At 58.5% G+C, this 26,242-nt stretch overlaps 1 protein-coding gene across 1 annotated transcript in view; it reads right to left on the bottom strand.

The window, feature by feature from the left end:
• Window positions 1-26,242, bottom strand: part of COL18A1 (collagen type XVIII alpha 1 chain) — a 50,983-nt gene that overhangs the window by 18,191 nt on the left and 6,550 nt on the right. Inside the window, exons 2-14 of the mRNA XM_035030030.1 lie at window positions 18,342-18,886; window positions 12,057-12,143; window positions 11,262-11,321; window positions 9,213-9,342; window positions 4,464-4,534; window positions 4,085-4,195; window positions 3,727-3,753; window positions 3,343-3,405; window positions 3,150-3,236; window positions 2,854-2,907; window positions 2,556-2,714; window positions 1,965-2,027; window positions 1,201-1,227 (exon numbers count right to left, since the gene is read on the bottom strand). Coding sequence (XP_034885921.1) covers window positions 1,201-1,227; window positions 1,965-2,027; window positions 2,556-2,714; window positions 2,854-2,907; window positions 3,150-3,236; window positions 3,343-3,405; window positions 3,727-3,753; window positions 4,085-4,195; window positions 4,464-4,534; window positions 9,213-9,342; window positions 11,262-11,321; window positions 12,057-12,143; window positions 18,342-18,886 — 1,484 coding nt within the window. The remainder of the gene's footprint in view (window positions 1-1,200; window positions 1,228-1,964; window positions 2,028-2,555; window positions 2,715-2,853; window positions 2,908-3,149; window positions 3,237-3,342; window positions 3,406-3,726; window positions 3,754-4,084; window positions 4,196-4,463; window positions 4,535-9,212; window positions 9,343-11,261; window positions 11,322-12,056; window positions 12,144-18,341; window positions 18,887-26,242) is intronic.

A 26,242-nucleotide genomic window follows, 5' to 3' on the forward strand; every position in this document is an offset into this window, starting at 1 on the left:
ACTGTATCCACTTTACAAACGGAACCACGAGGGGTGGGTGTATAGGAAAGAGACCCCTGGCTCCCTACCAGAAGCCGCTGTTCTCCGCATCCCCCGCCAACCTGGGCATGGCTGTACTGCCACGGTTTCTCCCACGTCACGTGAGCGGAAGCAATGCGCGCCACTCTGTGACCCACGGGCGGTAGAGCGCAAGACAGAAGGAGCCGAGGGCCCCGAATAACAGCAAGGAAAGGGAGTCGCTGACTGAATATCTGCCCAGGACGCTGGCTAAGCAAGAAATAAACTACTTTGCTGAGTCAGAAAAATAAAAATAAAAATAAAAATGAAACAACAGAGGGAGACCCCCAGAGCACGGGCCTGAGACGTTCCCTCCAGGTCTGGTGCAAGGTGTGCACAGAGCGCTCGGCTCCTGGCAGAGGAGGGTGGGGACACACTGTGGCGGGCAAGCGAGGGGAGGGCGCCCTGTGCAGCGAGGGGGGAGGCAGATGGGGGCTCAGAGCGCTTCTGGGGGTGGTGGAGAGCAGGAGGGCCTGAGGGTCCCAAGGCCAGGTGCCGGCCGGCGAGTGAGCAGGCCAGGGGCATGGGGATCCGAGACAGGGAGACCCTCCTGCACAGGGCTGGGCTCAGCGCAGGGTCGGTCCTGAGGCCGGATCCACGCCGCCTGGCCCAGCCCCACCCGACACCACCTCCCCTCATCTGCCAATGCAGGGACCACGGTTTTCTCCTGGCTGTGAGGGACACGGGCTCTGCTGGCCCACAGCCAGGGCAGAAGAGTGACCTGCCCTGTCACGCATGCGGCACGCCCCCTGGAAGGCCCCTGCAGCGGGCTGGGGTCCCCTCACCGCTTCCCACAGGCCTCAGAGGCAGCCCCCCGAGGGCTAGGGCCCCGGGCCCTCCGGGAGCTGCCCCTGTGGCTGGTGCTCACCCACGTACGGTCTCGTTTAACAAATATTCAGCAGTTTTGACATATTACCACCCCCTTGACCTGAGGGCTAATTTTAGGGAAATCTTAAATTTTACTTTCTTGGTTTTGATCTTAGTGCCTTTTGGTCACATCAAAAAAGCTCAGCTAATAATGTTCGATCTTTGTAAAGCTTCTATGTAAGCATTAGTGCTCTGGAATCTCCACCTGGGCTGCTCTTTTATATTTATTTTTTCCAGTTTCCCACTCAGTTGACAGCCAGGTTGTCTTGTCCGTACCTTAGGTCCTGGGGCGCCCACTTCACCCTGCACAAAAGAGACAACAGTCACTCAAAGCAAACGACATGCAGCCAGTGAAGGAAAAGCAAACGGTTTCACTCATTTTATCCCGACCCACGAGGCCACTGTTTGTCCCTGGTGCTGATCTCGTCCTGTCGCGGGAGCCGGATGCCTGCATGCCGCTCCCCGGGGGACGTGCGTCTAGAGCTCTGGGGGTCTCCTCGCGGCCCAGCACACATGTGGGCTATTGCCGCCCCCACTCCGTTCCAGGGGGGATCCGAGGCTCGGGGGTGGGACCGACCGGCTGCCGACGCCCCCAGCGGGAGAGCCCCTCTAGCCCAGCTATCCCCACGGGGAGGGCCCTGGGCACAGTGGGTTCCCGGACCGCGTGCCCCTGTTCAGCCCCACGCAGCCTGGAAGGATCGCACAGGACGGCCCACATCCCCATCCTAGAAACCACAGACCCCAGCTGTAACCAGAATTAAAACTTGAGACGAAACTTCCAAATCAAGTGTCAGTATTACACAAAATCCCCGAGTGCGCTCGTCACCGTGAAGAAACACTGGTCACGGACTCCTGAATTTTTGTGTAGTTCTCAGCCAACTCCGGACACCGCTGGCCCCCCTGATCAGACCCTGGTGGCTTTGGCGGAGGGTGGCCGCACCCTCCGTGTCGCCGCCTTGGTGGCTTTTCCCGTGCGCGGAGGTCACCTGGCCGCGCCCCCCCGCCTGCACGTGGCACTGCAGCTGGCCCCCCAGACTTACGGGGCTGCCTTTCTGGCCCATCTTCCCTGGTCCTCCGTCTTTTCCTGGAGGACCCGGCGGACCCTGGGGGAGAAAAAAGCAGAGTGTGGACCAGATGGAATGCAGTTGCTGAGAAAGATTTATGGGTTAACGGACGATTATCTGGGCGTGTGCAGTTCCTGAGAATCCAGGCCGCCGGAATGTTCCCTGGACGGGCCAGAGTCGCGGCTCACCAGAGACCCTGCTCACGCTCACAGGGTGCAGACAGCTCCGCTCAGTTTTTATATTTCTTTCCTTTCCTCTACTTTTGTTTGAGTTGATCAAAGAGGGGAGGGTGAGGGGCTGGTCACCCACACAGAGCGGTGTGCCACCCACGGGAAGACGCCACGTGTGCTGAATCGTATGTCCGGAGCTTGCTGCCGAGCAAACACCACATTATGCGCACCTGGCTCACGTGGCCCAACTGCAATAGCTGGGAGCAGGGAGCCGCAGGGTTCTGAGCCCCCTCCCTATGAGGATTCGGGGAGTAGGGGTGGGGCTTGGTGTTTGCCCCCCAGTCCAGGCCGAGCCTAGATGGGGACAAGGGCAGGAGGGGCAGGAGGTGGGCCTTACCGGGGTGCCAGGAAGCCCAGGGGGCCCGTCCCGCCCAGGCACACCAGGAAGGCCTGCGGGTCCTGGGACGTCTGAGCTGTTCATCCCAAAGCGGCCTGGCTCTCCAGGCAGGCCTGGGACGCCTGGGGGTCCTGGGGGGCCGGGGAAGCCTCTGGGGCCCTGGACATGGAGAAACACAGGGTGATTACGGCACCCAGCACCTGCCGAGGCTCGGCCCCCACCCCCACAGGATCCCCTTGGGCATCAGTGCCACCCCCACCACAAGCACATGGAGCCAGCAGGACCCAGGGACACTCACTCGGAGGCTCTCCAGGTCACCGCCGAACCCGGACCCCTCCATGTCAATGAAGGTCTGAGGGAAAGAGCCCAAGACGTGTCACTGGGAGCTCAGGCCCCCCCACCCGGCCCCCGCCCCACGCCTGAGGTCAGCCCTGCAGCCCGGAAGGCAGGAGCCGACTCATGGGCCCGGAAACCCTCTTGGCAAGTCAGGTGAGTCTGAAGCAGGAGGCGCTGGGAGCCAAGTCGGGAAGGGGGTCCCTTGTCCTGGGGCAGTGGGTGGGCCCCGTGCTGGAAGAGGCCGCAGGCTCAACTCACCAGCTTGTCATGTCTGAAGGAGGGTCCTGGTGGCCCTGGAGGCCCTTGGGGTCCTGGGGGTCCTCTTGGCCCAACCCCAGGGTCCCCCTGGGGATATAAGTCACAGTTACATCAGGGTGTGTGGCCCCCGATGCAGCCAGGGCTGGAGAATGTAACGCGCACAGCCCGCGGCCCAGACAGCTCAGAGGCTCACCTTCTCGCCCTTGGGGCCCGCATCTCCCGGGGTCCCGGGGAAGCCCTGCGGCCCAGGGTCGCCCTGGAGGACAAAGACCAGCAGCTCGGTCAGGGAGGACACAGCTTTGTGCCGTCGCCACCCACACCGCCAAAGACACGCGGCCAGGACAGACAGCCGAGCCCTGGAAGAAGCCGCCGGAGAAGCGTCCACATAACTTTGCATTTTTCTATCAACAGTTCGACTTGTATTTTCTTAGCAAAAGTTAAGCTGCATTTTCCAAAATGGGTTCATTTTGAAATCTCTGTGCTGAGTTGAGTTGACGGAGTGTCACAAGGTAAAAAGCCTGAGGGTCTCGCACAAATGTGACAGATAAACCTGACTCTGGAAGAAAAGCCAACTTACCGGTCTCCCATCTTCACCGGGATCCCCCTGGAACGTGCGAGAGAACCGTTAGTGACAGAAAGCTACACCCATTTTCCCCACCCCGATCGGAACACGGGCCCAGAGCCCTGCTCTCCAAGCCCCGCGGAGGAGCCGGGGATGGAGATGGAGATCCTCCCTCCCACCGCGCGGGCTGGCCCTGCCGGCAGCCTCCCTGACCGCTGACCACCCTCCGCCTCCCGGAGCGGGGAGGATGCAGCCTCGTGGTCAGGGCCGTCCCGAGGTCTCCATCCTGGGAACTGCTGCTCTACCACAATCCCACCTGCCCCCTCCTGCCCAAGCCCCTCACCCCGGCCCGGCCCCGGGAAGGTGGACTCACCGGCTCACCGTCCCTTCCGGGGGCACCATCCTTCCCTGGAGGCCCTGGGGGGCCAGGGGGGCCCTGCGGCCCGGGTATAGGCCGTGCATCGGGACTCTGCACTGCATGACCCTGGGGACAAAGAGGTGAGGGCACAGGCTGGGGGTCCCGCGGCGGCACCCTCCCGAGTCCCAGGGGACATGCACAGGACACACAGCGGGTCCTGGCGCCAACAGGGCCAGCCACAGGCTCCTAGTGCTGCTCAGGGCTGCTGGTGCCCCCCGGGTGCGGGCCCAGGAGGAGCCCAGAGGAAGGGGTGCAGCCCCAGGAGCTGTACCCAGGTCACCCGTGAGTGGACTAGAAGCACTGACCGCCCTGGGGTCAGGGGAGGGGGCCTCACCTCTTCCAGGCCGCCGCCAACGCTCCGAACACTCTCTATGGTGACCGCATCCAAGCCGGGGAGGGTCCGAGCTGGGGGAGGCAGAGGCGGCCGTCATACCCCGGAGCATGACCCAGGCTGCACCCTGGGCTCACCGCCCAACCCCAGGCTGCCTACAGTCCCAGGACTCAGCCAGCTTGGAGCCCAGCCATGTCCCCCGACACGTGCACGCACACACACACACATGTACACGCTCACATGACACACAAGCACACATGTACATGCACGCACACGGTAACATGTACATATGCACACACATGTACACACGCACAGGTGCACGCTCACATGTACACACACGTACATGCTCACACGCACACACATGCACACACACGTACACGCTCACACGCACACACACACACATACACGCTCACATGTACACACACACGTCCACACACACACACGTACACGCTCACGTCCACACGTCCACACACATACACGCTCACATGTACACACGCACACACACATACACGCTCACATGCACACACGCACACATACACGCTCACATGTACACATGTACGCACACTTGTACACGCTCACATATACACATGCACACACATGTACACGCTCACATTTACACATGCACACGCTCACATGTACACACGCGCACACATGCACACACATGCACACACACGCTCACATGTACACACACGCACACGTGCACGCTCAATGCACACAGGCACCTGCACACACGCATGCACACAGCACACGCTCACATGTATACACACATGCACACGTACACGCTCACATGTACACACGCACACGCATCACGCATGCACACGTGTAGATGCACACGTGTACGTGCACATACACATATGCACATGGACACACACTCGGACAAGCACACATGTGCACACACGTCGTTCCTTCTCTCACCGAACCCCTGAAGTTTGCTGCATTCATCACAGCCCTCCCTCCAGAATACCACATGTCCCCCAAGAGCGAGGACACTTTCTGACGCCAGATGGCCACACTCGGGATATTCTGTGCTGTTATATACAGTGACTGAACACACAGCTCAGGTTCAAGTGTCTCCATTGGCCCAACGCCGTCCTCTGTAGCTTCTTCCTGGGGACGGTTGAGGGTGGAGGTTCCAGGACCCCAGGAAGTGTCCTGCCCGTGGGCCGAGTGCGGCCAAATCAGCCACTGGCCTGCCTCTGCAGGGCCCGGAGCTGCGGACGTTCCCACAGGGCTTCGGGGCAACAAGACAACGCAGACAAGGAACCACAGAGCACAGGCGCCCGAAATACTGGCCGCCGGCTTGCCCTGGTCATCCCAGGACGGGGGCCAGGATGGGCACCTTCCCCTTCGTGACCGACAAGGAATTTGGGGGGTGCACTAAGGCTGCTCCCCCAATCCTTCAGCCACTGGGATTGGCACTGCCAAGCGGTTTGCAGACCCGGGGCTCACGCGGCAGTGAGGCCCGTTTGCTGAGGGAGGTTGGGAGGAATCTCCCTCCCCTCGCTGGGCCGTGTCGCGGGCGGCGCATGGAGACCGCGTGGGATCTGAGGCCCTTTAGGTAACCAGGGACGGGCGCTCACACTGTCCGGGGCTGTACCCACCTCCCCGCCCCGCACAGCTGTGCAGGACCCTGTCCTGCATCCAGAATGAATCGGAGCCGTGTCCGCGCTCCACGGTGTGGGGTGCTGGCCACTGCCTTGACCACAGCCCTGAACCACCCCACCAGTGCCTCCTGGAATGCCCCTCTGCCCAGCTGACTCGCAGTCGGACACCGCCCACCGGGGATCCACCGCGAGTCTCAAGTCGGTGCGGGAGGGCAGCCTGGCCCCTTCCCCACGGTGGACGGCATGGGGTGCAAACCTCTCAGGCCCGTATTCCAAATACTAGCATGATTTAGGGCAAATTTAAAATCTCTGCCTCGGCAAACATTTAAACAGCAAAATCTTGCTGAAAGAAAGCAAAGGAGAGAAGCTGTGTTTGGAAGACTCGGTGCTGCTAGGCTGCCCATGCCTCCCCCGGGACTGGCGGCGGCGCCGGAGACATCCAGCCAAAGCTCCAGCTGGCCGTCCTCACAGAAACTGAGAAACCGAGTCTAAAATGCATAAGAAAATGCAAAGGACATAGAAAACCAAAGCAGCTTCCCAAAGAGCAAATTTGGAGGACTCACACAACGTCATTCCAAGACTTATTTACAAAGCTACAGGAATCAGGACAGTGTGGTGGTGTTGTCCGGATAGTCAGATGGGCTCACGGAACAGCACCGGAGTCCAGAAACCGGCGCTCACACATACGGGCAGCTGACTTCCAACAAAGGCACAGACTCAGCTCAGCAGGAGAATGGAAGGTCTTTCTAATAAAGGGGAGGGGAGGGAGGGGAGGGAGGGGAGCGGAGAACCGTACTTTGCCAAATACCAAACTGGACTCAAAGTGGATCATAGAGCAAAATGCAAAACCTGGAACCGTGACGCTACCAGAACACGTCAGAAAACCTTTGTGACTCTTTTCGGCCATGACAAGAGAGGTGAGATCCATAAATGAATGAATTGGAGTTTCATCAAAATTAAAAAACTAACCCATTCTGCTCTTCTATCGACACTATTAACAAAATGAAAAGATAAACCACAGACTGAGAAAATATTTGCAGAACATAGGCCTGACAAAGGCGTGCCATCCCGAGCATGAAGACCTCCCAACCCTCGGGGTCGGGAACACACGCAGCCCGTTAAGATCGGAACGGATTCTTCACGAAGACAACGCGTGAATGGCACATAAGCACGTGGAAAGCTGCTCAACAGTGCCAGTCACCGGGGACAGGCTGGTGACAACAGCAGGGGCCGCCCCGTGCACCTGCTGGGACGGTTGTGAGGGAGAGTGGCCACGCCCAGCGCCGCCCAGGAGCGGCGGGCAACGGCGTCCGGAGCAGCTACCTTGGAAAAGAGTAGGCAGTTTCTTCAATCGTGAAACGCACACGTGTCTGTGGCCCAGCCGTTCACCCCGAGGTGCTGACTGGGACAAATGGGAGCAGGTGTCCCCGCAGGGGCCTGCCCGGGAAGCCCACAGCATCTCCCGCTACGACAGCCCCAAAGTGGAAGCGACGCAAGTGTCCACCAGCGGCTGAGCGGACAGACAGCTCCGGGTCCGTCCACACGTGGAGACCACCCGAACCATCAGTGCAAATCACAACAGGATGGAGCTCAGGACTGCCGAGCCAATGTCCAGACCAACGGGCACTGGGTGTGTGATTCCACATACGTAACGTTCTAGAAAACGCCTGCGTCCGCAGCAACAGAAAGATCAGGTGTCGCTGGGGACGAGGGTGGGGGCAGCATGGAGGGACTGCAGAGCGCGAGACGCCCATCTGGGGCTGGTGCACGCGGTCACGCCTTCCTCGTGATACTTTCACAGGCGACACACAGGTCAAAACCTATCAGATGCACGTTTTAAACGTATGCTGATCGTACTAGAAACAAAAACAGCAAGTGACCCCAGGCCCCATCAGGGCTCTGGCCCTGGACTGAGAGCACAGTGAGGCTGGGGTGGAGTGGACCCTGTGGCCCGGGGCGGGGGGTGAGTCCCTCACTTGGGACCCCGAGGGGCCGGACTCTCTGCCAACCTTGCCCGGCTTGGCTGCAGCCTCGGGAAGCAGGTTTGTAACCAACACCACCAGCACCAGGTCCTTAGAGGACGGGCACACAGAACGTGAATGGCAGGGTCCTGGGGGACCACCCGCCAAGTCTCTAAGTTTCTAAGCTGCACTGAGTATGTATTAATTCAGTAATTTTTTGAAACCAGTAAATGCTTTTCTCTAAAATAAAAAAAAATGTCTACATACTTTTCTGCAACCTTGATGTAAGTGTGGAAGGCAGAACCCTAAAAACGTCTCCCTAAGCTTGCTGGCCCCTGCTCGCCCCACCAGACACGAATCTAGCACTGCTGTGAGAGCACTCTGGAGGTGTAACTTAGAGGTTACTGAGTGGCTGACTTACAGGTAGGGAGATTAACCTGGATTATTGGGGTACAACCCAATAATCACTCGAGGCCCCAGAACCGTAGAGGTAGGCAGGAGGGGAGGTTCGGGAGATTCAAAGCATGAGGAGGACTCCACCTGCCGTGATTGGCTTGGAAGATGCATGGGTGGCTGGGAACAGAGGAACGTGGGCTGCCTCTAGAACCTAGGACTGATCCCTGGGGAACCACCATCCCACAGCTGCGGGGACCTGAGTTCTGCCAATGAGCAGGCAGCGGGTCCTCTGCGGGGACCTCCAGGAGAGGACACAGCCCTGGGACCACGAGGGAAGACGCAGGTGCCTCCCAAGGAGCCACATTCATGGTGATCCTTTAGCAGCAACAGACGGGGGACATTCTCAGCGCACCTGCAGCTCGGCGGCCTGGCCTCCGGCCGGTCCACACCTGCAACCCCACCCCCACCCCGGCCAGCAGACCCCCACGGCCACCGGGGGAAGTCCCCAACCCCAAATGCCGACCTGTCCAACGATTTGTGCCCCTTCAAAGCCAACCCTCGTGTCCTCCTAGCGAGCCTGCAGCACCTTCGGGACAGCCCCACAAACCCCCACCAGCAACAGCAACACAAGAAACGAACCGTGAAGACAAGGCCAGGCCCAGCAGCAGCTCCGAGCTGACTCTGCTGGGGCCACAGGGGGCCAGGTGGGCGCTGACCACTCCCCCCGCTTTGCGCGTGTCCCCGACGGACAGAGCCCCTCGCCGCCCGTGCACGCCGCCGAATAGTTTTACCTCCCAAGGAAGACACCGTGGTTTCTTCCTCAATTTCTTCAGTTCTGGAGTCTTCCACATCCCTGCCTGCAGCCAAGGGCGGAGAAGTGACCGGGGGAGCCTCGGGGAGGCTGGGTTTGGGCGATGGACCCTGGCAAGGTGAGAGTGGGAGAAAGGGCTCCATTATTCAGCAAACGCGGATGTCCTGTGCGTGTGTGCGCGGCCGATCTGCCAGGTTAGGTGGTTTGTAAGATAAGATCTTCACAGATTCTTATAGAAAGATGGGAACGAAACACCAGGGGCTTCATCCTAGGGAGATGTGCCAGGGACCCCACAGCTCTCTTCTCCTAAACAGCCTGTGGGGACAGGGTCCCCCCACCGAACACCCCGAGCTGGAGGTCTTCCTGGGTGCCAGGGAGGCGCGGGCACCCGCCCCGCTCGCTCAGGCCCCAGGACAGCCCCTCACTGACACTCAAGGGCCGCGGCTCCTCCCCGAGGTCAGGGACCCGCCTGGGGGGGCCTCACAGATGCCTGGGGGGGCAGGAGCGGCCAGCATTTCACCGCACAGACAGCGTGGGGCTGCGACTTGTCCTCGGCGGGGGCCACGACCCGGCACTTCACGGCCAAGGCCGGGTGACTGACACCCACCCTTGAGGAGATCAGGCAGCCCTGCTCTGCAACCCCGTCTTCCGGGTCCCCCAGACCCACTGGAGCCTCAAGGATGTGGGCACCAGCACGCGCATGTTCAACTACGCAGTCAGGAGGCTTCCTGCAACCGCCAGACCCACATTTGGCATGAGCTCCCTGCTGACTGCGCAGGTCAAGGCCCTCGGTGACCGTCATTCCTGGGAAGCCAGCCTGAGGGCTGGACACCAGGCCTCCCCCTGCAGCCAGGGCCCCACTGATGCGGGGGAGGTGCCCTGGGACCCCCGAGCCCCGGCAGGCCACCCGACACACCACAGCCTCTGAGCACGAGAACGCGGAGGCGCAGGCCTGGCCATGGACAGCAGGTGGGGAGACCCTGGATGCCGCGCGTGCCCTGGGCCGGCCTGCCTACCCTGCGCCGGCTGTGGGCCAGTCCTCTGTGCTCAGGGAAGCCACCACCGCGGCCGGCGGGCCAGGTTTCCCAAACCGGAGCCTGGACGGGCGGGGCTTCCCAGCTCCAGCGCAGCAGGCTATGGGGCGGAGGGCGAACGTGCGTGACCCGCTCTGGTTCTCGGCTCCTCTAGCCCACCAAGAGAGGCCGCAAAGCCCTGGCGCTTCATGCCGCGGCCGTGGCAGAACTCGGACCCCCATTTCTGTGGGGGCTCTGCATCCCGAGGCTCTGGTTTGTGCCAGGGAACCCTGGGGAGACGGGAGCTCGGTGGGTGAAGAGGCGACTGTCCAAATCCAGCCCCCATCTGCGAGGAACCCAGAGGCCATCTGACACGGGCAGGGGCCATCACGGGCACCACGCAAGGATGTCATGTCCTAGGGGCCCGCCGGGCGCCCTCCCAGCGCTGCTTCGGCCGGTGCAAGACCAGGGGGTCTCCAGAGCCCCCTGTGTGGGTGGAGCTTGGCACCCTGACTGTCCCGGCCCCTCAGTGTGCAAGCCCTGGGACGGGGCAACGGGAGGTGGGCTGGGGGAAAGGGCAGAGGCAACAGGTTCGTGCAAAGGGAAAAAGGCCGCCGTTTCCCTCCCGCGCATTATTCAGGCGGGGGAGCCGGGTGAGCTCTGACTCAGCCTCCGGAACCTTCCTCGCCGTAATACCCACCATTAGCACTTTGAGGCCCCTACAAGCTAACGCAGAGGCGTAAACAGAACGAGGTCACCCCAGAGACTCAGGGAGCCTTTAGAATCAGAAACCTTATTTTAAATCCCTCATGACAGAGATAAGAGGGCACATCTCCTGGAGGGGCCACCTGAGTCCCAGGGTTCCGGCGTCCAGCTGGGAATGTGTCCTCAGGTCCCAGGGAGCCCACGCAAGTCTCCCGCGGGTGCGCTCACGCGGCCCCACTGCTGGACGGGGTCCTGGGCGGGCGGCCCCCACCACGACCCCAGGAGGGCAGCCTCGGCTTCACAGCACTCACCGACTGCTCCCTGAGAGGCTCCCGGGTCTCCTCCAGCCCGCTCCCGAAGTCTCCAGACACCTGAGGGCGTGCAGGGAAGGAGGGAGCCGTGACCAAACGGCATCCCCGTGGGGGGTCAGTCTGGCCGCCGGCGGGCACGCCCGTCAGACCCACGCAGAACCGTGAACACGTTCCTTTTCTCGACTTGTCGTCCCCTTCTGGGTACACCGTGCTGGGAAACAGCCAGAGGACAGAGGCCCTGCACAGGGGGCTCTAGGCACGGTCTGTCAACACGGAGGCCGCGGGTGGACGGCCTGACGGCGCTGAACAGAGTGGCCCACAGCCGCGGGACATGTGACCTGTCCTTTCATCCCACGCTGCTCGCACACACGGCTGACGGCCTCACTCTGTTCACGGCCGTGGGGTCACCAAGGCATTTTCCGCTCTGGATTCTCCCTGGGAACACCGGCCCCATGCACGCACACACGCACATGCACGCTTTCACACACACGCACACACGCGCATCCGGCCACGGTGACTACCAGCGACCATGGCACCCAACTGGCTCTTCTAGGGACCGTTTTTAACGCTCTGGATTCGGTATGAGTTTTTAAGAGGAAAGTTCTAGGCAGGAAATGTTCTTTTGATGTTATGGGTAAATGAAAACGTGGTCCCAGGTTCTTGGTACCCAAACGGCATTTTTCAGAGGAGACCTTTCCAGTCCCACCACTTCGGGGTTCCCAGCAAGCATGCGCCCTGGGCCCTCCGCCCTCGGGGAAGGGTGGGTGGGGTTGGGGAGGGAACCCCGTCACTCACCCCGCCACTGTCCTCATCGTCCTCCTCCAGACAGTGCAGGGGGCTCACGTGGGGGTCCCCGCGCACCCTCAGCTCCGCGATCATCCCCTAAAGGCAGAGGGAGAGAGGGGTCACCGTCGGTCCCGAGGCAGGTGGTGCAGCAGGCCGGCACTCAGCGCGGAGCCCGGCACCGCCGGGGGAGATCTCAGCAGGGACACGGAGCGGCGCGAGAAGGTGCAGGACGAGGCCGTCTCAGAGAGTGGATCGTGCTCAGGTCGCTCCCCCTGAGGCTCCAAAAGCACCCGTGTGAGGGGACCTGGAATGGAGGCGCGCTCCCGGAGAGCGCTGCGTGAAGCAGGCACCACCGGCCCCGAGGATCACCAGTATACGCATCTCCCCCAAACGACGGGGGCCGGGACCTCAGGAGGTGGTGACGGCGGAGGGGGAGCTGTGTGTGGCCCTGGCTACTTTGGGGTCCGCCGGAGGCCATGACCGGAAACCAGCAGGTGTGCCCCAGGACGCGGGCAGCTCAGGCCGCCCAGGTGGAGCCGGAGGGGTGCTCCCCTGGACACGCCTTCCAGGCTGAGCCACCGGGCCTCTCAGGCCACTTGCTGCAAGGTTCCCCTGCCGGGAAATGGTGAGTGTCCACACATGTGTTTTCCAGTGTTTTCTTTGTTTATCACGTAACATTTTAACTCCCGGGGATGTACGCTGGTGCATTTCTCCCAAATAGAAGCTGTACTTGGTCAGTCTGAGAGGTGCGTCTGAACCACTGCGGTGATAGAAAGCCCTGGGTCAGGGGCCGGCTGGTGAGCACTCCCATGTCTGTCCCGACCGCGGTGCGTCGTGCTGGAGTCGACCCCCGCAGGACACGGAGGGCTGAGCGTGGCCAAGCCCAGCGCTATGCACACCGGAATGTCATTCAGGGGGTGTCCGTGAGCCGTGCGCTGGCCCCACCTACGTTATTCAGTTTATTCCTCCAAATGACCTTCAGACTCCCTTCATCAGCTGACTCTCGACACCCTGACCAGCCTGCTGCGACAACAAACCAGGAACAGCCCACCGTGTCCCCAGCTGAGCCCAGCCTGAGGGCTCCACTTGCTTCCCAAGGCTGCCTCCTCCAGGAAGCACTCCTGGATCCCTACCTGGGAGGACTTGCATCTCGGGGGCCAGTTCTGCCTGACTCTACCTGCTCCCTCCACCCCCAGCTGTTGACAGTGAGGCCTGTGGGGCTGCGTCCCGTCTCGGAGTGTGTCACACGTGCACATGGATATGCGTGATATGCACAGGCGTGCACGTGTGTGTGTGCATCTGTCTGTGTTTACGTGTGTGTGATCTGCACACGCGTGCTCGTTCATGCACATACCCCTGCTCCTGGGAAGCCAATGAGGATGGCTGGACCCAGGGACCTAGGCAGGACTTGCGGGGAGGAAGGCGCCTGTCGCCCCACAATTACCATGAGGTCCTCATTTTCCCAGCGCACTTGCGGCTGGGCCAGTGCCCCAACTCGCAGGGGAAGGAGGCGGCTGAGGACACAGGCGGGAAGCAGTCAAATGCAGGCGTGTGCATGTGGACAAGTCTGCATCTGTGTGCATGTGAGCGCACGTGTGCATGTAGTGAGAGTGTGTGTGCATGTGAGCACGTGTGTGCACGTGTGCCGTTGGACAAGTCTACACCTATGTGCATGTGAGCGCACATGTGCATGTAGTGAGTGTGCATGTGAGCACACGTGTGCATACGATGAGAGCACACGTGTGCATGTGAGCGCGTGTGTGCACGTGTGCATGTGGACAAGTCTGCACCTGTGTTCATGTGAGCACACGTGTGCATGTAGTGAGAGTGTGTGTGCATGTGAGCACCTGTGTGCATGTGAACGTGTGTGTGCACGTGTGCACGTGGACAAGTCTGCACCTGTGTGCATGTGAGCGCACGTGTGCATGTACTGAGTGTGCATGTAAGCACACGTGTGCGTATGGTGAGAGCACATGTGTGCATGTGAGCGCGTGTGTGCACGTGTGCATGTGGACAAGTCTGCACCTGTGTGCATGTGAGCGCACATGTGCGTGCAATGAGAGCATGCGTGTTCATGTGAGCACATATGTGCGTGAGGTGAGAGCATGTGTGTGAATGAGTGCACGTGTGTGTGTGAGCAGGGTGTGCCCATGAGCACGTGTGTGCAGACCAGGAGCAAGGGCCACACACACAGGTGCCCTCCACGTCCAGGTTCCTGGGGGCACCATCACCCACAGGAAACACAGGCCATCCTGGACTTACAAATGCAGGGGTCAACTCAGGGGTCAGCAGCAGCATCGTGGTCCCTGTTGGAGGAGGACAGGGTGGCCCAGGTGACATGGATCACAAAGTTTGAAGACGCAGGGACAGCACAGGGCAGATGTTACATTCTAGAAGGTCGAGCTCTCCACAGGGCAGCATGGGTGCCCCTGGGGGTGGCAGCGATGAGGGGAGGGCGTGGGCGTTCCTAGCAGGTGGGGTCAGGGGGCTAGACGTCCCGCCGTGACGGTCCCCCCAGACCCTGTCCCTCGAGGTTCTGAGCTTCCGACAGACCTGGCCCAGCACCAGCGCGGGCCCTGAGGGTCTCCCCAGGATGCCCGCGCAGAAGGAGAGCAGGGCGCGCTGGCTCGGGGTGCCGCAGCTCCCCATGGACACATTTAGTGGGGAAGACGTCAGTTGTGCAAGTCACAAGACCCACTGCAAATATTGGTCAGGCTCAGAAGCAAACGTTGTGAAATCTGGAGACTTTGCACTTTGTTGACAAAGGCCGTTTAAAATATGCCCCATGCTGCCATGCTGTGGGCCACAAGGCGTAGCTGTGGAGACGATGAGAACTCTGTGCTGCACAAGCCAGTCTGAGGTCACTGGTGTTGGGTGCCTCCCTGGGACCCCGACTCCCAGGGCCGCAGGATTCTGCGGGGTGGCTTCTGACCCAGGAAGGGCCGTGTCCTGGCTGCGGGTGGGGTTGAGTGAGCCTATATGGGGGGCATGGCACGCAGCGCTCCCGGGCCTGACTCACCCCTGCCCCCGCTCAGCTGTTCCGTCCTCGGCTGCCACCACCCCGGGTCAGCCTGGTCCCCGGTCACCTACCGCAGCCACAGCTGGGGCTGCCCCCCCACCCCGTTTCCTCATGCTCCTTGCTCCCATGGCTTCTGACCACCTGCTTGCGTCAAGCCTTGACTGTTGGCATAAGAGCATCTGGCTTCCTCGCGGTTCCTTCTTGCAGGGTCACATCCGGGCAAGTTTTTCCATTGGAGACAACGGCGGCCCTGTCTGTCCCCCGGGAAAGCAGGAAATCGCAGCAGTGCCGTGGCCTCGAGCCTCGGCCTTCCTCCCGGTGCGTGACGTCACTTCAGGTGAGTAAAAGGGGGCGGGAGTGCGTGTGGGATCGGGTGTCAGTGGGGGCGGGTGTGACCGCAGCACCCCCGCTCTCCCTCGGTCCGAAGAGGCGGGTCTGGGCGCCGGGCTGGGGGCCCCGGGTCCCTGACGACACGTGCCCAGCCTGCTCCGTGCTGTCCCCGGCATCCAGCCTGCCCGTGGCTGGTGGGCAACCTCCCGGCTTCGGTGGACCGGGCGAGGATGTCCACGGTAACGTGGCCCACACGGCCACGTGCCAAGGACACTCACCACCTGTCGCAGGTTCACTGTCGAACAAAGTGACGGTTCCGTGCGAGGTGCCACCGCAGGGCCGCAGTCTCCGGGAGGGCAGGGCCACTTCCGCCCCGCACAGCGCGGGGGGTGTTTGTGGGCCGTCCGTGGGCCGAAGCCGCCACCAGCGGCCGGAGAGCCTGAGGCCACGAGGAAGGGTGCGCACAGAGATGCAAGCCCATGGTGATCGGGAGAGCGAGGCTCTTCAACAGAGGGGGTCCGTCAAGGGAAATGCGGCCCGAGAGCTTTTGAAATAGTTAAAAACAGTAAGAAGGCCCCAGACCACTGAGTAAGAGCACTTGAGCCAAGTGCCGCAGTACCTGGATGGAAGGCGTGATTTCCCAGGAGACGCTCCCTCTTACGTTTGACTCAAGGAGAGTAATCCTGCAAGGAGCAGTGTTTCCAGCCAGAGACAACAAAGGCTCTGCGAGCCCGGGGCACCCCATCGGGAGGGGCCGGAGGGGATACTTCCTCCTGGCATCCTGAGCCCTGAACTCACTTCTGCCAAATCTTACAAATCCCATGACGGGAGGGACTCTTCCCCGGGAACCTCAATTCAGAAAGTCTGCAAAGCCCTGCGCTAAACTGATCTGTCTTCTGTCCTCCAGGCTTCTTCCCTCCGCTGGCTGGAGTCTGATCCAACACCCACACAGAAATTCCTGAAGCCTCCAGTGTGCGGGGACTCGAGGAGCCAGACCGCTCTTGGCTCAGGTGGACGTGGCCCAAGTGAAGTCAGCTCAAGTCAAGCAGCTGCCCAGGGCAGGCAGGCCGCAGCTCAGTGCCAACGGGGGAGCCAACACCTCACTCCGTTCCTGTCTTCCCTACCCTCAGAGGCTTGGCCACCATGTTACCCACAATGGGCATCTTCCACGGAAACACTTAGATATCTCAATGGTTTAAGCAAAAAAGTAACACGATAAAAGGCAAAAGGCAAATTGGGAGATAAAATTTACAGTGGACAAAACAAAGGTCCAGTTTCTTTCATATATAAAGAGCTTATATAAATCAGTAAGAAATGGATGAACCCAACAAAACAAAAATGCAAAGACCATAAGCAGGCCAGTCACCAAAGAAGAAGTTCAGTCAAAAATCATGTGAAAAAATTAAAGTCTGTCTACACTAACAGCCAAGACATGCATGTTAAAACACCCAGACGCCGTCTGCTTGTTCCGACGGGCGACTGCGTTCTGCTCACATGACACACAGCCTGACGAGGCCCAGGGAGGAGGCGCTGGGCGTCCTCGTCCACGACGGTGGTGACCTCCAGCACACGGGACACGGGCGACCCCGTCCCCACCAGCTCACAGGCAGCCCTTCTGCTGAAGTGTTACAGACGCGGGGAGCGGGCGCCCGGGCGGCTCGGGCGGTGACGCGTCTGCCTCCAGCTCGGGTCAGGATCCCGGGGTCCTGGGATGGAGCCCCGGGTCGGGCTCCCTGCTCAGAGGGGAGTCTGCTTCTGCCTCTGACCCTCCCCCACTTGTGCTCTTTCTCTCAAATAAATACATCTTAAGAAGAAAGAAAGAAAGAAAAGACGCAGGGAACGTCTGGGGTGCTTTTCCATCTGCAGCTGCGGGGCATGCCCCTCAGCAAGCCGCCCGTGGACACAGCCCCTCCCTCGGCGGGCTTCCTTCCAGTTAATCATGTTTGAAGATCAAGCCAAAACACAAAGAGGCCCAGTTTGGTATCAAAGTCCTGGTGGTTCCCAGACCCCAAGGGTTAAAGTTCCTGCCAGAGGTGAAAGGTCAGCTTTCAGCCCCCAAGTCACCAGGACTTAGAACAACGTCCATCAGGCGGCCTTTGTCTGGGCAATAATTAACTTTCTGTCCCGGGGACACTGCCCCCTCGGGTGCACACAGGGACCCTGTCTGACCAGGCGTGGGGGCGTTCTAGCTGTGGGCCGCTCCAGGGGCAGGGCTGGGGCTCGTGAATCAGCGTCCGCGGAGGGTGGGAGGCCCAGGGCCCAGGAGAAAGACCCCCCCCCCTCAGGCTCTGGAAAGGCCAAGGCCAGGTGCAGACGGAGGGGGCTTCCCTGAGGACAGGTGGGGACAGCGCGTGCCAGGGTCCCCGGGGCACTTTGCCCCTGCCACTCCGAGCCACGGCTGCACGGTTCGGTGACGAGGATAACCAGCAGGCCGGGTGTGGGCGGGTGCTGTGAACCCCGGCCCGGCCCAGCGGGTATGCGGCCTCCACGGGGTGCAGCCCGCCCCAGGACAGCCCATGCTCAGTGCTACGCTCTGCTGTTACTGTCTTGAAATCCCTGTTTTCATTGTGCACGAGTCACGTGGGCCTGGACACGGACCCTGCCCACCCTGGTGGGGCCCCAGGGTCACTGCCGGCATCACGCAAAGGGGGTGGGGGGCTCTTGTCATGGCAGGGATGGGTGTCCAGGCAGGAAGGTGGTCCCAAGGGGCCTCCTGGGCTGGGGGCATCAAAGGGGCAGTAGGTGACATGCGGGAGCCCGACGGAGCCGGCACCCCCAGGGCCGGGCTCCAGGGGGACTGACGGCTCTGCCCGGGGGCGGCCCTCCCCCGGGAGACGGCGGCACGAGGCAGGACAGGAGGCAGCTATCGTCCTTGTCCCCCATGGCCAGACGGACCCCCCCCCCCCAGGGCTGGTCCCCCCAGAGCACAGTGGCCTCCAGGTTACCTGGAACTTGTCAGGATCTGCTCCTCCGGCCTGGGCCACGAAGAGGCCGGCGCCAGGCTCCAGCTCCAGGCCCCGCAGGGAGCGCACCAAGGGCACCCTCTGGAACAACTCGCAGTCCACAAACAGCGCCACGGTCGCGCCGTCCACGCTGAGGGCGAAGCGCGTCCACTGGCCGGTGAAGGCAGGCAGACGGAAGCTGGCGGCCGTGTGGGTCCGCGTGGCACCAGGCTCGGTGTACAGGAGCTGGATGTGCTGGTGCCCATCACGCACGCCCGACAGCCTCACGCCCACGGACACCACCGCCTGGGCCGCGTCCGTGATGGCAAACAGCACCCCCGCGTCCTCGGTGGCAGGCTGGACGTGGAAGTGCAGCGAGAAGTCATGGAAGAACGGGCTGGGGAAGTGGTACCGGGCCACCTGGCCGCTGTTGGCATCCGGGCCAAAGACGAAGGCTGGCCCGATGTCGGGGTCGTCCACCTGCGTGACCTGCGGGGGTGGGGGCTCTCCAAGCAGCTGCAGGAGCCCCACCTCCGTGCCCAGGCTTTCTGCAAAGAGGATGAAGACCCCCAGTGAGGGCGTGCCTGGGGGAACCAAGCAGGCAGGGTGCCGGGGGGACACTGAGTCACGAGGGGCTCCCCACCTGCCTGGCACCTGCCTTGCTTCTCCAAATACCACTCTGGGTCAGGACATGTGGCCACAAGCTGCTGCCCACCCCGCCATGGGCTCACGGGCCCCCGGAGGACGCGACAGGAACCGTCCCATCAGGGGGACAGAGGGGGCAAGGATGTGGCTGAGCACGGCAGCTGCCGCCGGTGCCGGGGCCTGCACCCCCTCCTCACCGCATGACCCACTTCCCCGCCCTCAGACAGCGGGAGCCGGGCTCCAGCCCCAGGGAAGGCCCCCTGCCCGGGGTGTTAGCCTTAACACCATCACTCTGTTACAGAAGAGAGAAGCCGTCCACCCCGCAGTTCCCTGCACTGTACCAACATTACCAACCCGCCTGGAAACTAAGTAACCCCCCAGGGGCAGAAAATCAGAATGGGGGGTGTTTCTTGGAGGATCTGTCCTTGTGGTTCCGGGCCTGTGCTCACACTCGTAATACAGCAAATCCCACCCGGGTCCCCAAGCTTTGTCAGGGGCTTCCTCGGTGTCCCCTCCCGCCGTGTCCATGCTGGGCTGCCATAGCCACCCTGACCTGCAGAGGGGTCATGTGGCGGACGAGCCACTAGGGAGACCTGTGGTTCCTTCACCAACAGATGCTCACACTGGGTGGCCCCACCTTCCTCTCAAATACCCCTCAGAGTCCCAGGCCCCATTGGTTCACTCTCAGGAGCCCATGATTTGCCCTCCTCCCCCGTGTCCTCCCACCACGTGGAGGTGGCTTGAGTCTAGACTGGGGACCCAGCCATGGGGCCCAGTGTTCTCCCTCATCTCTTGTCCTTCCAATGGGACCAGAGGCTGCTGTGGGGGGCACACAGGCCCTGCTCTCCATGATGCTGGTCCTGGGACCCAGCAGGGCCTGACTTGACCTGGACCTGCCTGAGCCTCGGGAGTAGCGTGGAGGAGGCATGCTTCCTGGGCATGCACGGGCCACCAGCAGCCTGACGATCTTGGGCCAAGAGGGTCAGGTGCTGGGGACAGAGGGCAGGGCCTACCTCTCAGTCCAGGGAGTGCAGTCACTGCTGGACACAGGGTGGGGCAAACACAAATTCAAGGACAGACCCATAACTTTGGTGATTTCCTGTACGCATGCCCACTTTACCAGCTGGAGCTGGGACTTCGGGGCCACAGTCCAGCCAAAGGCCCCAACCCAAAGCCTTTTCTCTCAAGACCCCCACCTACAGTCTGGGTGTGGTCTATCTCCAAGGTGAGAATTACATGGGGGGAGACCCTCTTCTGGGGCTGTTGATGAGTGGGTGTCCTGAGGAAGGTGGTAAGCGAGCCCGTGACTGTGTGCATGAATGTACGTGAATATGTGTGGTGGTGGGGGCGCAGGTCAGAGCAGAGGGAAGCAATGCCAAACCCCAACTTCCTAAGGCAAATTCTATCTTGCAAAGAGCTCTTTGAGAACAAAAAGTGAAAACAGTAGAGACAGAAGCCACCCACATGAGGACATGCACTTTGGGTACCCTCCAGGGCTGGTCCACTCGGGGCAGTGGTGGGCATCTCCGCTCTGCATGGCCCTGACTTCCCACCCTGTCGGCAGCACCACCAGCCAGCTGGGGCTCCCCCATCCCTTGCAGGTAAGACCCCTGCAGATGGGACGTGGGAAGAACCAAGTGCAGTGCAGACAGCAGCCTCATTGGAACAATAGCCTGGCCTCCGTGCTAGGGAGCAGCGGGACCTTCCAGGAGGACCACAGGCTCTGGGAAGACAGTGGCTACTTGATGCTCAAAGACAGACAGTGCTGTCCACCAGGACAGTAGCTGCTATGATGGTCCCTTCATATCAGAAGTTCCTGGAGCCTGAGCATGCATTCAGGGAGATGCTCTAAGATTAGGAAACCGGACTCTCACCAGCCTCCATGTTAGTGGCCCTGCTGTCCTGACTCAGGTGTCCCCAAATTTAAACATAGATATGCCCACCACTGCCCTTCCTCCCAGGCAGCTAGAAGTTTTCCAGATTAATCTAGAATGCAAGAGGCCATAGCCATTGATGTCCTGGGCTGAACGACAATAGCGTGTTCCAAGGGCAGGCCCAGGGACCCCGGCGATGCACAGGCACCTCCCTCCTCTCCATGAATTCCTCATGGTTCCCATTGGGAGTAAGCCTCCAAATGCCTTGGCCCTAACATCACCGGTCCATTCTCCAGTTACAGGCTCTGTGAGTGGAGGATGGGGTCACCTCCCCGCAGACCTTCTGGCACCTGCTGCACTAAGGCGCTCGCCCAGCTGTCGTGGGCAGGAAACCAGATCTCTCCAAAAAGCAAATGCCCATGCCATGCTCTGAGAGTTTAGAAAGGCACCCTCATGGGAATACAGTGGGTGACACCTTTGGCCAGTGGGGGCCCCTCTTGTTGGGCCACACTCCCCTTGGATTAAGGCATCAGGGGACTTGCCTGGTTGAGGACAGTTTCCCTCTCAGCGAACAGGCCAGCCATAACCAAGTGGAATTTATCCTAGATATGTAAGGCTGGTTCAACATTCAAAAATCAATTAATGGAATCCATCTCATCAACACACTAACTAAAAAGAATCACAAAATCATATTAATAGATGAAGAAAAAGCATTTGACAAAATCCAACACTCATTCATGGTAAAAACTCTCAGTAAACTAGGAATAAGACAGAATTTCCTCCATCTGATGAAGAATATCTACAAAATACCCCTACAGCTCATATCACATTTAATGGTGAGAAACTTGAAGCCTTCACACTAAGATCAGGTACAAGGTAAGGATGTCTCTCACCAGTCCTTTTCAACATCGTGCTAGAGGTTCTTGCTAATGCAATAAGGCAAGAACAGGAAATAAAAGTACACAGATTGGGAAGAAAAATATAAAACTGTCTGTTTATAGATGACATGATTATCTCTGCAGCAAATTCAAAAGAACTGGCAAAAACAAAACAAAACAAAAAACAACCCTCCTGGAACTACTAAGTGAGTATAGCAAGGTTGTAGGACACAAGGTTAATGTACAAAATTCAATCACTTTCCTATATACCAGTAATGAACAAGCAGAATTTGAAATTAAAAGCACAATACCATTTACATTAGCATTCCCACAAACAAATTATTTAAGTATAAATATAACAAATACATGTACAATACCTATCTATACGAGAAAAACTACAAAACTCTGCTGAAATAAATCAAAAAGCTAACTAAATGCAGGGATAGTCCATGTTCATGGATAGAAAGACTCAATATTGTCAAAATGTCAGTTCTTCCCACCTTGATCTGTAGATTCAGCACAATCCCAGTCAAAATCCCACCAAGTTATTTTGTGGATATTGAAAACTGATTCTAAAGTTTATGTGAGAGGCAAAAGACCCAAAACAGCCAACACAAAGTTGGAAAAGAACAAAGTTGAACAAACATTGTGTACAGGTTAGAAAAGAACAAAGGACCGACACTATCCAACTTCAGGAGTCACTATGAAGCAACAGTGATCAAGACAGTGTGGTATTGGAGAAGGAACAGACAAATAGATCAATATAACAGAACAGAGAGCCCAGAAATAGAGCCACACAAACATAGTTAACGGATCCTTGTCAAAGGAGCAAGGCAATCAATGGAACAAAGATCGTCTCTTCAACAAATAGGGCTGGAACAACGGAACGTCCACACGCAAAAAGTGAATCTAACACAGACCTTACCCTCTTCACAGTTAACTCACAATGGATCACAGACTAAATGTAGAATGCAAAACTTTAAAACTTCTAGAAGATACCACAGGAGAAATCCTAGGGGACCCTGGATAGGAGGATGACTCTTTAGATACAGCACCAAAGGTATAATCCAAGAAAAAAGAACTGATAAGCTGGACTTTGTTAAAATGTAAAACTTCTGTTCCGTGAAAGACCATGTCTGGAGAGTGAGAAGATAAGCCACAGACTGGGAGGAAACATTTGCAAAAGACACATCTGATAAAGGACAGTTATCTATGATATATAAAGAACTCTCAAAACTCAACATTAAAACACAATCTTTTAAAAATGGACAAAAGACCTGAACAGAGAGACATACAGATGGCCAATACGTAAAGCTGCTCCACATCATAGGTCCTTGGGGAGATGAACTCGACTGCAAACCTACGAGAATGGCCACAGTCTAGAACACGGACACCGGCAAGCGCTGGGGAGGACGTGGAGCGACCGGAGCGCCCATTCACGGCTGCTGGGGAAGCAGACGGGGCAGCCACCCTGGAAGGCAATTCGGTGGTCTCTCACAAAACGGAACGTGCTCTTCCCATACGACCCAGCAATCACGCTCCCTGATGTTTCCCCAAAGGAGATGAGCGCACACGTCCACACAAAACCCTGCACACAATGCTCGAGGCAGCTTTATGCGTAACTGCCAACCCTTGGGACCCTTCGTGCATAACTGCTCTTCAGCGGGTGGATGGATACGGGAACTGTCCATCCAGTCAATGGGGGAGTGTTCAGCGCTAAGAGGAAACGAGCCATCATGCCATGAGAAGACAGAGGGACTGTGAGTGCGGATCGCTGAGTGACAGAAGCCAGTCTGAGAGGGCTACGTCCTGTGTGATTCCAGCGACAGGACTCTCTGGCGAAGGCACAACCATGGAGGCAGTGACGGGTCCATGGTTGCAGGGGTGCGGGGGAGGAGGGATGAATGGGCGCAGCACAGAAGACTTCAAGGGCAGCTACTCTGTAAGATACCGTAGTGGTGGGTGCCGGTCATTATACATCTCTCCAAACCCACAGAATGCACACCACTAAGAGTGAACCTCAAGTACACGATGGGCTCTGGGTGAGGACGACGTGTCAGTGTAGGTTCATTCTTGGTAACAAATGCACAACTCAGGTGTGGGATGTGGACAGTGGGAGAGGCTGTGCATGTATAGGGGGAGGGGGCAAGTGGGACAAGGGGGTGACACTTTTTGACAATCCACTGATGTAACGAGCCAGGTATTGGCCACATGCACCCAACAATGGCGCCCCCAGTACACACATCGAAAAGTGGAGAAGGTCCTCATTCGTGTTGCAGACCACGAGACACTGTCTCATCCCATTTACCTGCTAGAATAGAACATAACACCCTCAGTGAGACAGATGTGCAGAGACTTCTTGAACCTAGTAAAGTGTTTGAAGAAAGCTCTGCACCTGTTGCTTTATTAGAGTCACAACCACAAAGTAATAATGTCTGGGATGAGTGGAGAATGTTGATATCAGAGAAGAAAATATACTGAGAACATTCTAAGAAACATCTAGGGGCGCCTGGGTGGCTCAGTTGGTTGAGTGTCTGACTCTTGGTTTTGGCTCAGGTCATGATCTCAGGGTCCTGGGATTGAGCCCCACATCAAGCTCTGTGCTCAGCATAGAGTCTGCTTGAGGATTCTCTCCCTCTGCCTCCTGCCACTCCACCTGCATGCAGGCTCTTTCTCTCTAAAATAAATCAATCTTCATCCCTCGGTGAAGGTTTAACTATCTACACCCGATGCATTAATAGCATCCATACTTCTCTGCATGTTCAACTCGACCCATCAAAGCCTGAGTGAAATATTTCTGATGATTTGGAGAGAAAATGCCCACGGACCATCGATGATCTTTGCAGAAGGTTGTGAACCCCCCGAGCTCAGGGCCATGTCCAAACACAGCTGTCAGCCAGAGCCCAGATCAGGACCTGCAGGGACTGGACAAACAGGTCGAGAGGATGAGCACAACCACTACAGCATCATGTGTTACAAGAAGCTGGAAGCGCCTGAAGGTCTGCCTTTGAGGAGGGAGGCAGGACCAACCAGAACCACACAAGAACGAGAGTATCTCCCCTAGTGACACAGAACATTTCTGAGACCCGTCACCATAGAAAAGAGGGACTTTGGGATACATAGAAAGTGAGCCCACGTATGCACAGTAAGGATCGAGAGTATGCATACATGAGGTCGCACACACGCATGCGCACACACACACCGTGGTAAGCAGGAGAGTGGCCCAACATGTCCATTCTGCAATGTCTGCAACCTGCAAATGGTACTTTGCAGATGCAATTAATGTTATAGCCCCAGATGGGGAGGTTAACCAAATCTAATGACATACATCCTTAAAAGCATGTGTGTCTCCCAGGCAGGGGCACGCTGGTGGCCCCCAGAAGCTGGAAAAGGCAGGGGACACTCTTCCCTGCAGCCCCCAGAAGGAACACAGCCTTGCAGACAGACACCTTAATTTTAGCCCAGTGAGACTGATTTCGGACTTCTGACCTCTAGAACTATAACGTTACCCATCTGTATTATTTTAAGCCACTAAGTTTGTGGTCATTTATTACAGCAGCCACAGGAAACTCACATACACATATTTATCCAAAGCCACAGAAGGAACGGGGAAGATGCCCCATCCTGGCAGTGAGGGGGGCTTGGAAGTTGCATTCAGCCCTCTCTTGTGTGGCTCTGATCTCTATGCCTGTGTGTTCATGAGCTGGTTCTGGGAAAAAATGTAACCCAGGAGAGAAGCTGTGGAGGACAAGATGATGGGGCAGAGTGGTCCTAAGGGATGAGAGTGGCAGGCAAAGGCAGTCCCCCAGGGCCAGAATTTGTGGGTTTAGGGGAAGGAAGTCTCACTCTAAGCACTGGCTACCCTTCACACTCCCTCCTCCACAGAACTGAGGCCACATGTCTGCAGAACCTAGTCATTCGAAGTGGGGCTGCCCACAGATGGCTGGCAAAGGAGCAGTGTAGGGAGGCAGGGGTCCCTGAGCAGTTTTACATACTTCAAAGGCATGTCGGGGCCCCTGGAACACTGGCCATGTTGCTTGGAGTGGACGAGGTAGCACCCACAGCACAGCCTTCCCAGTCACAAGGCCATCCTCTCTGGGTGAGTGGCCCCAGGAGAAGGAGTGGCTGCTGAGCCTTCCAGGTACTCCGAGAATCAGGAAGTCAGAAAAAAGAACTTAGAGGGAAACCAGCATGGCAGTGGGGGAGAGGCTGGGCCAGACACCAGGAAGGGAAATGATCGCAAACCAGATCCTACACTGGAATCACTGACACACAAAACTCCTCAACAGTGCAAAGCTGAGCATCTGCCCCTGCCACCTGGTTTGTGGGTTCTCTCTGGACCCATTTCAAGACAAAAACATACTGCATATTACATGTGACAACCACATTCTAACATGGAAAACCTGATCCAATATCCAGATGGGTGGATGGATGGGTGGATGGATGGATGGATGGGTGGGTGGATGGATGGATGGATAGGATGGGTGGATGGAAGGATGGGTGGATG

This window comes from Mirounga leonina, unplaced genomic scaffold (assembly GCF_011800145.1).
Source record: "Mirounga leonina isolate KUSES-001 unplaced genomic scaffold, KU_Mleo_1.0 Mir_353, whole genome shotgun sequence".
NCBI lineage: Eukaryota > Metazoa > Chordata > Mammalia > Carnivora > Phocidae > Mirounga > Mirounga leonina.